This window comes from Pagrus major, chromosome 19, assembly GCF_040436345.1.
Source record: "Pagrus major chromosome 19, Pma_NU_1.0".
Taxonomy (NCBI): domain Eukaryota; kingdom Metazoa; phylum Chordata; class Actinopteri; order Spariformes; family Sparidae; genus Pagrus; species Pagrus major.
The window spans coordinates 26,579,918-26,595,247 of record NC_133233.1 but is presented as its reverse complement, the minus strand read 5'-3'; the positions used below and the strand labels follow the sequence as shown (position 1 = coordinate 26,595,247).

Here is a 15,330-nt window from a genome sequence, read left to right as displayed (position 1 = left end):
CCTCCGATCAAAAATCAGTCCTCTATATGTGAGCCTGAAATTTAATTTCAGTCCACATGCTCTGTCTCCTCTGTTCTCACTTCCCCGTCTACTCTTAGTGGATGTGAATGTTAAAACAATGAGTTAAGGGTCAAACTGAAACAAAAACAAAAATTAGACACACCCAATGTGGGTGCATGCGAGGATGCACTCTGTGGTTGAAATTTCACGAGTTCACAAGTTCTCTGAAGTGATCATTTCTACTTCTTCTTTACAATTATACAGAGCAAACTTGCCTATGCCGATGTTGAGAAGTTGCACTGCAGCAGTCTCAGTTTTTAATTTAGATTAAGGATAAAACCAAACATTTCACATGTATTACTGTTTCTGCAGACATTGAGAATGGTGGAAACATTTTATTTACTGGAAGTGTTTTTGTTTTTTAAGGAAGTGATCACCTCCTTTCTCACTTCCTGTAAATATGAATCTGGAACATTTACAATGTGATTAAAAGTTCATTCTTGCAGAAACAAGAAACCAGAAACCTCTTGAGATTTTCCTTCGTTTTGTGGCTTTGGTTTGTGAAGTTAAAAATACGACTCCAGAAGCTTTACGTGCTCAAAGGACGTTCGTGTTGCCTCAGGCGACTTCTATGTTTTGTTGTCTCTATGGACAAAAACATCACCACATCCTGTGTCTTTGAGTTGTGATGTTGAACATTGCTGCACGTGTCTGATGTCTTTATTTCACATGCGATGTCTGTCTGACCAAACAAGAGCAGAGGAAACAAAAAAGACACATGAAAAAGCGGAAAAGTCAGCGGTTGGTTTTGAGACTATGCACATGGTCTAACCACAGTTTCCACACCCAGAAGCTGCTCTGAACATCAAACACAAACACAGTGAATACAGCAGCAGGCCACTTTAAAAACTGTATCCTGATATAGTTACTAATTACCTGTTAAAGGTGTAGTCAGTAATGTAATCCTAGAAAATATTAAGAATACACACTTGCATGGTTACGAGCACGAGTATATCGTGCTTTATTTTAAAATTGTAATCTCTGTTTTTACTGAATGTATCTGTAATCTAAATACATATTTGTTTCTGTAACTTTACCAGATTACAGTAAAAAAAAATGCATCTAACTAGGTAATCCTGTTACATGTAATCCATTACTCCCTGAGCCTGCTGATATTAAATATACTTAAGTATCAGAAATAAAAGTACACGTGAATTGAACATATACTTATATGTACGTATATACTGTATACTATGGGTCAACTGATTAGCCGACTAGTAACTAAAGCTGTAAAGTAACTAGTAACTACATCTGCAAAGTAACTAGAGTTACTAGACTATCTAAAATTATCAAATAACATGGGAGGGTTACTTTAACAATGTATTCAGATACAGTTACTAATAAAGTTACTAATTACCTGTTGAAAAATGTAGTAAGCAACATAATGTCTCATAATATTCAAGTAATGTAACTTGATTACTTTCTGTTACTTTTGGATTACCTCAAGACCAAGCATGCAGATAAAGACGAGAGAAAAGAAATACCGGACGAGTATATCATGCTTTATTTTAAAATTGTAATCCTCCTTTTCACTGAATGTACCTGTAATCTAATTACATATTTGTTTCTGTAACTTTACCAGAATACAGTAAGTAACTGCACTGACAAGGAAGGAAGTGTAAAAAAATGCTGGTTTTTCATAAAATTAAACAAAAAACAAAAGAACTGAAATTCAGTAATCGGTGCCGTGTGTCATCTCAGCAGCATCAGAAACATCTCAGCAGCTGTGACCTCGAGTTTCCTCTCCACCACCACAGTCTCGTCCAGAGTCCTCCTCACCTGTGTGGACTCTGCTGTGTTTCATCAGTCCTCCTCACCTGTGTGGACTCTGCTGTGTTTCATCAGTCCTCCTCACCTGTGTGGACTCTGGCGTGTTTGATCAGTCCTCCTCACCTGTGTGGACTCTGCTGTGTTTGATCAGTCCTCCTCACCTGTGTGGACTCTGCTGTGTTTGATCAGTCCTCCTCACCTGTGTGGACTCTGGCGTGTTTCATCAGTCCTCCTCACCTGTGTGGACTCTGGCGTGTTTGATCAGTCCTCCTCACCTGTGTGGACTCTGGCGTGTTTCATGAGTCCTCCTCACCTGTGTGGACTCTGGCGTGTTTGATCAGTCCCGACCTGTAGCCGAAGGTCTTCCCGCAGCTCTTGCAGCTGTACGGCTTCTCTCCCGTGTGGGACCTCATGTGAACCTTCAGTCTGCTTCCAAACTGGAAATCTTTGCCACACAGTTTGCACACGTTTGGCTCCTCACCTGTGTGTTTCCTCAGGTGTACCTGCAGCGTGGTCTGATACTTGAAATCTTTGCCGCAGGTGTCGCATCTGAAAAACGTTTGGCCCGTGAGAGGGTTGTGATGTCTTTTCTGTTCTGCTTCTGATCCCGAGTCCGGGTCGTTGTGGTGCTGGTGGTCAGTTTCTAGCTCTGCTTCACTTTCGTCCTCCGACATGAAGGCATCAGCCTCCAGCTTCAGCACCAGCAGCTCTGCCTCCTGCCCGCTGCACGGTTCCTCCTCCTCCTCCTCCTTTACCTCCACAGGCTGTGGTTCCTCTTGGTTCCTCTCCTGGTCATGGAGAACCTCCTCCTCCTCCTCCTCCTCCTTACAGACATGTTCCTGCGGGAGCTCCGTCCTGTTTACGTTTATTCCAGGTTTCCAGACGATGTCCAGCAGTTTGCGCTGACGCTCGATCTCCTCCTCGTACTCGACGATCATCCTTTTAAAAACCCTGAATATTTCTTCAGCAGCCGCATTCAGCCGCTCGTTGACAAACTCTCTCACACTCTCAACCGAAGACATCGTTGTTTAATGTATAAAGTCGATAATTTGCTGCCCCTCAGCTAAAATATCTGTTTCCAGCTCATTCAAAACAGAGCCGCTAGCTTAAATGCTACTAGCTGTGTTTTGTTTACTCGCGGCGGTGGCAGTTTGTTTTTTTTTTTAAAATAACTTTATTGAGAAACATTCAGATTCACAAACACAGAGATGACTTGAATGAAACGTAATTTAAAAATAAGTCTGTTTGAGATTATGAAGATGAGAAAACAAGCAGAGAGACAAAGAAAGAAAAAGGGGAGAGACAAAAAAAAAGTTATTCCTTAAAGTAGTGGTGTTGTAATGAGCGGTGTTGCCAGATCTCACGACAGAAACAAGCAACAAGGCCTATAAACACAAGCCCAAAAGAAGCGACCTCTCTGATTATTTATTTAAAAACAGAGCTGATCAGTTCATATGATTGGATTAGTTTTAACCTCTCTTTAATTTACGCTTTAAAAATCACAAGCTTAATGGTTTTGTTACTTTTTTTGTAACTATGAGTTAATATATTTTGTAAATTTGCACAAGAAACCTATAAAGTTCAAGGGGAAACCTGTGTAAATCTGCTTTTGTGCATGTGAAATTTACCATAAATAATTAATAAATTCACAATAAAATTAACGTCAAGGTTTTAATGTAAAGTACATAACGACATTTCTACACCCGGTTCAAATATCATAATTAAAGGCTCAATATGCAAGAATCAGCCACCTGTCAAATTCGTACACAAAACAAACCGCTAACTGCTGCTAACTGTAGATTTCGTTAGCTACTTAGCTCGGTTAGCCATTCATTTGGTGGTCCGAACTGGGACCTCGGAGCCCCAGGGGCTGGGGCGGGGGCTAACTTGTTAGCATGCTAACTTCAGTAGATATCCTTACAACACAATGCATACACATCATTACTTTATAACTGTTTATAATTCTAGATATTTTTAAAATATATTTTATACTTAAATTCGTACACACTGCACCATTAATTTAACACAATAAATGATTTTGCGGTGGTGTAGCGATCACTCCATGGACCGTTTTGTGACACCGTGTTGTCATTTTCAACCCCTGTCTGTTATTTTTGCCTTTTTTTTTTAGATCTCTTTTTTAATTTTTAAGCGTTGTAAATTTAATTATGTAAATAAAGTTTTAAAGAAAGAGATGAGTTTGCTGACAGGAAAGTGACACGTAACTTCCGTTGCCGCTGCGGTCCGCACCGCCGCAGCCAAAACGCACCGCTCACATTGAAATGAATGGGAGACGTGCGTTTCTGCCGCGACGCCTGATCCGAACTGCAACGGCTGGATCATGCCCCGCCCCCTTTAGCCCCAGTCATGTAAAGGCGGGGGGGTCATTTTAGTTCGCTTAATTTATATATGTATTTATATGCGTTTAACTTGTATATGTTTTTTGGTTTGACACTAAAACGTGTGCAGTACTCTAACGTCTTCTTTTATTTTCTACACCGATCAAATAAACTGGATCCATGTAGATTTAATCTGTTTTCTCTCCCCTTTCCCGTACATGGTTCGGTCCGTTCTCGTTCGAAGCTCGGAGCGGGAGGAAGTCGCGGTTCTGTCGCCGGTTGTTGTTGATGTTTCTCGAAGAAGGAAGAAAAAAGCGTCGCATGTAAAGTATGTCTCGTTTAAATACAAGAGACGCGGTCAAAAAACATTTAAATCCACGTTTGAATGAGTTTGCTTAATCTGTCGGTGTCACGGACCGCGTATACGTTAAGGATTGTTAGCTAGTGTTAGCAACTTGAGTTAGAGGTCCAAGATGGACGTCGTTGTAACATGTTAGTAACTTTGCTTTGAAAGCTGGACGCTGCTGATGTTCTGCCTCACTGTTGGACCCTTACAGAACCGGGTCTGCTCGACAGGATGGACATGACGACGTGTTTGAAGTCTTTGCTGTTGGCTATCCGGCAGTACAGAGACGGCAGGACAGCGCAGAGCGCAGCGCAGCTCCAGAGACAAGTGGAGGTGAGCGGTGCCGTGTGACTCACGGGTCCAGTCAGGACGGCTCACACAGCAGGGCCGGTTACAGAGGTTACACCATCCACTGTGTACAAAATGGGGACATTTTTAACAATATACACATGAACAGTAGTTCCTTGAGTCCTAATTTTTAGCAAACTTGGACAGTATCTCCACCGTCACCCTCTGAAATAAGACAATATAAATAAGTAGCAGAACATATTACTTGTCCAGATGAATTCAATATAAACACTGACATCCACTCACCTTCAGTATGATTATTTACAAACCTTTTCTCCTGGAGGACCAGGAATGAAACTTACTGGTGGACCACTGGCCAAAAGCACCTCCTGTATTTTTATTGTATTGTGTTGTTAAGATGCAAAATGGTCCAAGGATCTCAAGTACCAAGTCAGAATTTTGGTTTAAAACATGTAGAGATTAGTTAAACAACACAATGTGAAGAAATAACAGTTTTGGCACTATGTCAGAGTTGCCTTTCTATGGTGTTACAGAGATATTTGCTAGTGTTAGCGTGCAAACCAGCTAGCCCCGGGCCTGAAAACTTCTTTCTCTCTCTTGCTGGTGATGTAAACACCGGTACTCCCGTAGTAGTCTGGCTAACTGCACGGCCTACTGAGCTAACAGGCTAACGGCTGCAGCCACAGTCACCAATATGTTTGGATAATGAATTCAACAGATCGGCAATTCTCATAGATTGCACCTTTGCACTGACTGACTAGTCGCACAGTGTCACTCTGCCCTGTTTTATTCTTGTGATTACAAGCCAAGATATAAATGTGTGATTGTGTGATTCATGACGCAATTCAAATAGGATCAAAGAAGTATTTGTCTCTCTTCATGCACTACCGTACAGAGTTTTATCTGAAATAAGGTCCCATGAAATCCACCGACAGGAGCATGACTTCTGCACTCTATCGCAGTTGTGTACCTTACATGTGCATGTTGTGTCTGTGTGTGTTTGCAGGAGGTTTCAGGCCTGAAATGTGACCAGCTGCTGTCCTCAGGTCAGGTTCTGCCCAGTGAGTGTGTGAGTGGGCTGGTGGAGCTGGCTGGAAACCCAAACACCAGCCTGACACTGACGAGCTCCATCATCTCCCTGCTGGCACAGCTAGGTAGAGCGCAGCTTTATATCCACACCACGTGCACCATAACCTAGATGCTGTTTTTTTGTGTCATTTTATTGTCCTGACTCGTCACCTGGTCAGCTTCTAGGAAAGGTTCCTGACACAAACAAAAGGTTTTGCATGCACATAAACACAGGATCTCACACAACCATCAAGATGACCTCTGCTTTGCTGTTAGATTGAAGGTCATACATTACTAAAAATCAGAAAACATTGTATCTCCACTTTTCTTTGAGGGCATTCTTGTGGTGTTTATACTGTCAGCAGTTCAGTATGGAGCAGGAGAATACTAGATAAGAATATAATAATATTAAATACAAACACACAGTGTCACTAGAGTCATGGGTCTTACAAACCCACTTGTGTGGTCCCTTCAAATACATTGAAGCATGTTTGCAAAGTTCCTTCATTCTCCTTGTACGGTGACTTGCTTTAACAAAACAGTGTGAAAGTAGAACACAACTCTGTCACTGAGTGTGATTCCTGCGGCAGAAAAGTGAACTTCCAGCTCTGTTTTTTTTTTTATTTTAGCTTGTGATGATGACAGTCGGGAGATTCTTCACAGCAGCTACAACCTCACCAGCACCCTGGCTTCTGTCATCCACTGCCACCGCGCCACACCAGGAGAACCCCTGGTACTGCAGGTAAGTCCGAAGGCTGCATTGAAAAGAACTGAACGTTAGTTCTGTTTTCCAAAAACAAAATAGATACATTTGATCACATTTGAGGTGCAATCTTTGAATAATTTTCCGTTCTGTTTATGGATCGTTTGTCTTACTGTTGTCTTGTACGTATCATTCAGTGTTTGCAGGTTCTGCAGAAACTGACTTACAACACTCGCATCTTCCAGTCTACAAACTATGTCCATGAGCTCATCACTTTTCTCGTCACCAATATGTAAGCACCACTTCTCACATCTCAGAGCAGTGAAGCTGAAGGACTGCTGTGTTTGTTTGACGTTAAACTAACCGTATTACCTCGGGTTTTGTGCCACAGCCAGTCGCACAATGACGACATCATCATGCCGTGCCTCGGCCTCATGGCAAACCTGTGTCGGGACAACCACTCGGTGCAGAGCCACATCAAGTCTCTGGTGAGTCAGCAAGCTGCACAGAGGAAGACAATAATGGATTGAATATTTCTGCCAAAATGTCTTCCTGTCCTGGTTGAACCAGACACGCCCCTTTTTATTGGATTTGTTTATTTTTTATTAAGCAGTATTGGAAGACATTATGGGTCCAATGACATGGAAGCCATTGAAATAAAAAGATTAATATAATATATATAACGAGCTTCATCGCGATGCATCTTTGAATCAATACATTTCAACACCTCGAGTTTTAAGCACCTCACCTTGGTTCTTGTGAGTAATTCATATGTGTTTCTGTTTCCTTGTAGGACAACGTAAAGCCGTTCTACCGCACTCTGATCAACTTCCTGGCTCACAACAGTCTGACTGTGGTTGTCTTCACTCTGTCCATACTGGCCAGCCTCACACTGAATGAGAAGGTTGGAGAGAAGGTAGGTGGGAAACACTCTACTGAGATCTGCTCGCATTTAAAACCAGGTGTGTGTGTGTGCATCTGTTCTCTCACTGAAAACCGATCTTATTTACAGAATTTCCATTTTACTGTTTCATCTACGCTACTCAAAATGAGTTGGGGATATTTTAGTGTTTCACTCAATTGTTTATTCTGTGATATGTCTGAATTTTTATTTTGTGTTTTGTGAATAGTGTTGGTCCCCAAATAAAAACAATGCGACACATTTCATTTGACCTTTATTGGATATATGCACCCGTATCCATAGCTAATTTTGAGTAGTGTATTTTGAAATGCTCCAGTAAAATCTTTTGTCACTTCCCAGTTCGCTCAATCAAACTAAAGTATCTGTGCCGTCATCAGCATGTCGCAACCCTTTAAATAAACCAGTAGTCAAATGTCTTTCTTTCGGAGAAAAGCTTGAGTGCTAAATATAATTTAAAGTGCAAGACATTTATTTTTAGTGTTTAGTTTCTTCGTGGAGAGTTTTTATCTCAACATCTCAAGCGGCAACTTCTTTCTGTTCCCCTTTTCACTTTAGTTTTTATTAACCCTGTGAAAATAATTTTCCTTCTTTTCCATCAGCTCTTCGATGCAAAGAACATCCATCAGACGTTCCAGCTCGTGTTCAACATCATCGTGAACGGTGACGGTACTCTGACAAGAAAATACTCTGTTGACCTTTTGGTCGACCTGTTGAAGAACCCAAAGATAGCAGATTATCTCACTAAGTACGTCCACACACACACACACACACACACACACGTAAAAACAGGTTTCTTTCAGAGAGCTCTCAAAGTTTTCCATCAAGGCCCCTTTGACCTGACCGTGAATTAAAAACATTTTTCCCATTTTAAGGTATCAGCACTTCTCGGCATGTGTGTCTCAAGTTTTAGGACTGCTGCAGTCAAAAGACCCGGACTCTGCAGCAAAGGTGAGACGAGCTGAACCGAACATGTTAAACATTTTCTGTGTATCTTTACATAAATGTCTGACTGCACAAACAGACACTGAAACCATCACAGGTCGATCAAATGTCAGTGTCATGTTGCGTTCGATAGTTAAAATGTTATGTGGTGCATTGAATGGGGAATCTGCAGCTGCAGTAACCACCGACCTTTCTGTGGTGAAAGAGACTGAGGACAATTATTTTTATTTAATTAGATTGAAGACAGTAGAGCAGTGGCAGGAAGTGAACATAGTCCTCCTGCACACCTGATGGCCTAAAACTTGTTCTTAATTGTCAGTAATAGTCAAGAAAATGACCTGTAGTGCAGGGAAAAGACAATTAAAATGGTTGTTGTAGCAACAAAAATGCTTTTAAGTGGTGAATAATCCTGATTTCGGTGTCATCATGGTGTGTTTGTGTTGTTTGCAGGTGTTGGAGCTTCTCCTGGCCATGTGCAGTGTCTCAGGGCTGCGTTTGCTGCTGTGCGAGGTGGTTTTCAAACCGGCAGCACCAAAACTGCGGGCTGCAGGCCGCAGACAGGCGGCGGGACTGGACGGCGGGCGCAAAACCGAGCCTGGGCTCGCACTGGTGCAGTGGCTGAGCTCGCCTGTGGAGGGCGCTGAGTCCTGCTCGCTCAAGGCCCTGCAGCTGTTGAATGAGCTGCTGGAGGTACAGCAGACACTGATATCCCCTCACACTGGGCCAAAAAGACACCAACAACTGCTAACATCTGGCTTTACTGTGCAGTGTGAATGTATATCTCTCCCTGGTCACTTAACCCTGCAGTAGTCACAGGTATTTGTTGCCTGCGGCTCAGCTGTGATGTGAACACAGCACCAATTTTCTCCCCTTTTCAGGCGCGTGAACTTGAGGCCGTTGGCTTGTTAACATCTTTCCATCTGTGTCTGACAAGCAGCTTGAACATTGTTGAGTCTGCGCCGAGTGTCTCAGCTCCTGAAAAACAACATGTCTACTTCAGAATGTTATTGATTGAGACATAAGATCAAGTCTGATCACGTTTATGATCTGCTGCTTTCTACTGTCCCTGTTTTCCTGGTGCATTCGTGATGACGAACAGAACACACAAGGGGAAGAAAACAAAGTTTAACTCGTCCACTGACAATGTGAATGGAGTTATTTGCAAATTATTTGCAGGTTTAGTCAGGTTTTAGGTTTTAGTCAGCTGGTGTGGAGAAGCAGCTCTGTGTAGTCGTTGGATCATAATCTAAGAAGTTAAGGTTGAAAACTACTTCGAGGAACTTTGATGTTTTTTATTGATTCTGGCGACACCTTGTGGACAAAATATGATGGTGAAGCATCGTAAACTCAATCAGTTAAATCAGGAGTGGTGATTCTGCCAGTATTTTTCCCTCTCTCTACACATGGAAAACCAAAACCATAAAACCAATGATGTTAATCTTTAATCCAGATGTGAAAGTGTAACAATGTCAGAGAGGAAAAATGTTTAAATTAAAAATCGAATGTGGATTTAGAGAATAGTATAATAACCTTTATTCATACAGAATCTTTCTTAACAAGGTGACAAGGTGCTTTTACAGGGGAAAAAATATATAATTCTGTCCAGATGAGTTAAAAGGCAATTAAAACATAAAACATAATGACCCCTCGTAGCTTCTAACGTGTTATTTTCTCCCTCCCTTCCTTTCCATGTGTCCTCCCTGCTCTCGGTCCAGGAGGCGCTGGGAGAAGACGGTGTGTCTGACTGCGTGCTGAGCTTCGTAGAAATGTTGCTTCCAGTCCTGATGGGGCTGCTGAAGGGCCTCGACCCTGCGCAGGGAGACGCTCACCTCAGGAAACACTGCCACCGCATCACGCACGTCACCGGCCTGCTGCTCGATATCCTTTGACCCGACTGTGCCGCTCTGCTGTTTGTGAGCTTCTCCGCTTGTGTTTGCAGCCTTAACTCCTCCACTCCTGTGCGCTGAAGACTCCACCAGGTCTGTAGTGTCCCGTCAGGTGAGCGCTCAGCTCTGCCTCTCGCAGGTCGAATCCCTCCTCTCCTGTTGTCATAGCAACAGCCCCCTCACCTGCCTCCCTGCCGGCTCTGAGAACGACCTCAGGTGAGAAATGCTGTCGGTCTCCTGATGCCTGCAGACGTATTTCACTTAATGTTAAACAGAGATTTCATATAGAAGACAACGCAATACAGGATTTATTTAATATACTACTTTGTTGATATTGATAGTAAAGACAGTGGAGTTTACAGCAGTTTACAGTTAATATGAGTAATTACAAAAATTATTCATCACTAATGAAATTACGTTTAGTTGCAGTCGTCACTTAAAAGGCTTTACAGGGTTAATTTTACAGTTTTTCAAAGCAGAAAATATGTTTTTATCGACATATTTGCGCAGGTAAGTTTTGACGAGAAGCCTTTCTCCGAGGTAATTAAAGTTTCAGTGTGTCGGATGTCGCAGCTTCAAGCATCGCTGTTGTCCCTCTGTAGAGCCAGTGTTTCATCATGGCAGACACCGTGGAAGAGTCTGAACCAAGACTGCTCATCCAAGCTAACGAAAACAAAGACTTCTGACCCCCTAAATCCTACACACTGCACCTTTTTGAGGACAAAGGAGCTGTAGTCTCATAACATGATGTAATATCGGTTCAGTGCTCAGCCACATCAGCTGAAGTTTGGTGTCTCAGTCAGGTGTTTGCAGAAGCTCTGCTGAAGACTCTGGAGTTAATGAGCAAACTGAGGCAACAGGTGAAAGACATGGAGACCAGCTTCTACAGGATGTTACAGGTACGTGCACACACACACACACACACCTCTTCATGCTTCATGTTTTGTGTCCTGTCCTGTTCGGTGGTTTTCTCTGTGGCCTTTTTTTTTCTCTCTCTCTCTTCTTTTATTCCTTTAACTGCTGTATCTATCTGTTTTTATTCCTCCCTTGTGACGTGTTTTTCTTCTTTTTTCTTACCGTCCTTTTTTGCTTTTATTTGTGATTTTTATTGTCCTTTATTCTTGTTACTACTCAAAATTATTTTATCTGTTCTTAAATCATCTGATGTGATGTCGTTTTCTTATTGTTCTCTGTGATTTTGCCTGTTTTATCACTTTTACTTGTAATAACTCATATTGTCTTTTTTGTGTTTTAACATTTTCTGTTCTGACTTCTTGTTTTAATTCCAACTCAGACGAGGCGTCTTTGTGTTTGACTCGACTGTTGAGTGTTTATTCTGTCATATCGTCTTCCTGAGTTTCCTGCTTTTGCTTTGATTGTCAAAGCTCTTTGTAAGCTCTGTTTTTAAAGGTGCTCTATTCATAAAGTGTATTACTCTGTCTCAGGACCAGAGGATCGTGACGCCCCTCTCTCTGGCCCTGACGTCTCACCACAGAGAGCGTGTGCAGACTGGACTCTCCCTCTTGTTTGAAGCCACCCCCCTCCCAGACTTCCCCTCGCTGATGTGAGTCGCCTGCTGGAAACAGATTTATAAGAAGAACTAAAAAAAACAAATGCAAACATGGCGCCTGAGTCTAATGAGAATTTCTCAGTTTGCCAGTTTTCCACTCTGACTTAATCAAATCTTGTTTTCTCAAGTTTGGGGGAAAGTATCGCCGCCAACAACGCCTACCGCCAGAGGGAGTCAGAGCTGTCCGTCAAACGTGTTGCAGTGCAGGAAGTCCCGCCCTCCAGCATACTGGACTCTTCCAGTGGTTCCAGTCGGACCATCCACAGTCTGGTTGAGAAGATACAGAACGGCTTAGAGGTACAGAACGTCTGTGTGTGTCGATACTGGAAAGTCCTGTTTTTCACACTGTTGCTTGCTTATTAGCGTCATAAACCGCGAAATGCATTTTTCTCTGATGTCCTTCTGTTGTTTACAGCTGCAGGAACACGTTAAGGACTCGCATGTGTCTGACATCATCAACGTCTATGAACACAAGCTCTCTGCATTCGCGGTGAGTACAGAATCACAGCTGGATGTGAGTGTGGCAGGCAGAGAACCAGACAAATATTTGATGTTTTTATTTGACTTCAAAAAATGCAAACTTCATTTTTGAAGTCAAATAAAAAGATCAAATATTTGTAAATGCTTTAAAGCAGTGAAAGTTACGACTGAAGGACATTTTTGACACAGCGTCAACAGAAACAGTGGCGACAGGTAACTTCACGTACATTTATTAGGGAGTAGCTACTTTTTAAATCAAGAACTAACATTAAACAATACAATTGGAAATGAAATCACTTAACAGCATACATTGGTTTGAACCGTCACATCTCTTCGTGTCTCCCCGTCAGTCGAAGGAGAATCGACTGCAGGACCTGTTGGAGGCGAAGGCTCTGGCTCTTTCTCAGGCCGACCGTCTGATCGCTCAGTATCGCTTCCAGCGAGCTCAAGCCGAGGCTGAGGTGACATTCACACACAGGAGCTACAGGAAAATGGCTGAATGTTTTCCTTTTCTATTATTTTGCGTGATGTCTGCTCCGATATTGTGATGGTCAATGATCTAGTAATCCTCATTGTTACTGCTCGGTATTGTTTTAATATGACATACAAACCCACGGAGCTGGAGTCGAGTCAGCGTCATCACCCACATGATGAAGTTTCCTGCTGCTGACATGTATCTTCTGTTGCAGGCCTGTAAGCTGGGCTCTCTGCTGAAGGAGGCGGAGCGGCGGCGTGAGGACCTGCAGGGGGAGCTGAGCACCCAGGTGCTGGAGGTGGAGCGCTCCAAGGCCGACATGGAGGAGCTGCTGCAGCACAACGCCAGGCTGCAGCAGGACTCGGAGGAACACCAGGCCCTCAAAGGAGCCTACAACGCTCTGCTCAACAGGTCAGAGGCAGACAGGCTGGAGCTGGGAGCAGACAGATGCAGCTAATGTCAGTGTATCTGCTGGTCACGAAGAGTTTGAAAGGTGTGTAACAGGTTGATCTCTGGCTCAGGTTCAACGAGAGCGAGCGGCTGCTGAAGGAGCTGCAGGCGGCTCACATCTCGCTCACCAAACAGAACGACTCTCTGAGGAAGAACCACGAAGCGCTACAGCTGCAGCACGAAAAGTAATCCACACTCACACACGTCACTTTGAGGTGTTGCTTATCTCTGCGTCTTTGTTTTTTTTACATAAAAACAGGAAACACATGAGTCAACAGCACGCTCTCCAAATTCTGTCTGTGTTTGTCAGGATGGCGTCAGTGTTGGAGGAGAGAGAGGAGGACATCAGGTCTCTCCACTCAGATCTACAGAAGAAGAACAGAGACGTCGCAGGTTGGTCGGACTTCTGCTTCAGCCAGCTTGTCAAACCGTGTCAGCCCAACTCCACACTAATATGTTTTCGTTTTAAAATGCATAATTTTTGGCAATGTTAACGCCTTGCGTCCACACGACTCAGGCTTTACAGGATGTCTAAAACTGAAACTGGCCCTGTTCCAACCCAAACCTGCCTCATTAAGTGTTTCGCCTCATTCCCGTCAGGTCTGCAGGGTGAACTGAGAGCGGAGCAGGAGAAGGTGAAGGAAAAGGATCAAGAGAGGAGAGATCTGGAGGACACGGTGGATGTTTTGAGGAAGGAGCTCAACAAGACGGAGCAGGCCAGGAAGGACGCCAGCATCAAGGTACTGAAGAGGAGACCACAAACCCTAAAATAATGTATTTGTATCGGTACTTAAGTACTCTTCAGTTCATGGGTAAATGTATTTAGTTACATTCCACCACTGCTGTGGTTCGTGTTTCAAACAAAGTTTCCTCAGGTTTTGGACTTAATGCCAAACGTTCAGTCTGGTGTAAATATTCAGATAAATCATTTCTTTTTTTATTTTTATTTTAATTTGAAATGTATTTATGTATTTTTTGATAAATCATATCTTTTTCTTTTTAAATTAATATTATTTTTTAAAATATATATTTTTTAAGTATTTATTTATTTTATAATTTCCATGTAAATCTTTATTATTATTTTTAATTTTTTGTTCATTCTTATTTTATTTACTTTTTTATAAATATTTTTTAAAATTTGATTTAGTTTTAAATGTATTTATTTGTTTGATAAATCATTTATTTTTTCTTTATAAATTAATATTATTTTAAAAATATATATATTTTAAACTATTTATTTATTTTAATTATCATTTAAGTCTTTATTATTATTTTTAATCTTTTTGTTCATTATTATTTTATTTACTTTTTTTATAAATAATAATATAATTTTTTTAAATTTAATTTAATTTAATTTATAGATTTTTTTGATAAATCATGTCGAGTGTCTAACTTGAAGCACTGAACCTGCTGATGTTCGCTGTCGTCCAGGCGTCGTCTCTGGAGCTGCAGAAGAGTCAGCTGGAGGTGAAGCTGAAGCAGAAGGAGGACGAGCTGAACAAACACTCTGCGATGATCTCAATGATCCACAGCCTCAGCAGCGGCAAGATGAAGAGCGACGTCAACCTGTCGCTCTGAGGAACGTTTCAGATGAGTGACCGAGGACGATTATAGATCAATTAAACCTTCATGGACTATGATTTTAATTTTTAAACGTTTTTTAACACCTAATAAAAAACGGTCAATGTAATATACCAAACTAAACTTGTATTTTTAAAATCCAGTCATGAAATCTTTGTGTGTGTCCGTGTTTTTGTCGTTTGGTAAATAAATGATGGATCTGTAGTAAGTCCAGATAAAAGATATGTGTGTTTGTGTGTGTTGAATAGTGAGTCAGAGCCGATGTAATACATTTTTGTCGGCATTCTTGGAAATGCATATATGCTCGTAGTGTCAACTACCTCGAAACAGACCCGATTTAATCCCGTTTGATCCGATTTTGTCCAAAGAAAATCTGAGAAAACGCTCAGGACAGAGTTACAGTAAGGAAACTCCAACAATGAGCTACAT

The 15,330-nt window shown here is 42.0% G+C and overlaps 1 protein-coding gene across 2 annotated transcripts; it reads left to right on the top strand.

The window, feature by feature from the left end:
- The first annotated feature begins 4,388 nt into the window (after positions 1-4,388).
- Positions 4,389-15,125, top strand: cip2a (cellular inhibitor of PP2A). 2 transcript variants are annotated; one of them, XM_073487948.1, is made up of 22 exons: positions 4,389-4,497; positions 4,727-4,848; positions 5,831-5,978; positions 6,522-6,634; positions 6,793-6,887; positions 6,987-7,083; positions 7,389-7,511; positions 8,117-8,262; positions 8,390-8,465; positions 8,910-9,149; positions 10,175-10,337; positions 10,414-10,561; positions 11,145-11,244; positions 11,791-11,909; positions 12,044-12,212; positions 12,331-12,405; positions 12,746-12,856; positions 13,085-13,281; positions 13,392-13,505; positions 13,631-13,713; positions 13,921-14,060; positions 14,752-15,125. In XM_073487948.1, the coding sequence occupies exons 2-22, from the start codon at positions 4,747-4,749 to the stop codon at positions 14,896-14,898; spliced, it is 2,706 nt and encodes a 901-aa protein (XP_073344049.1). In that variant the 5' UTR covers positions 4,389-4,497; positions 4,727-4,746; the 3' UTR covers positions 14,899-15,125. The 2 variants fall into 2 exon arrangements, with proteins under 2 accessions (XP_073344049.1, XP_073344050.1); XM_073487949.1 differs by lacking the exon at positions 4,389-4,497 and having other exon boundaries at positions 4,566-4,848.
- The last annotated feature ends 205 nt before the right edge of the window (positions 15,126-15,330 follow it).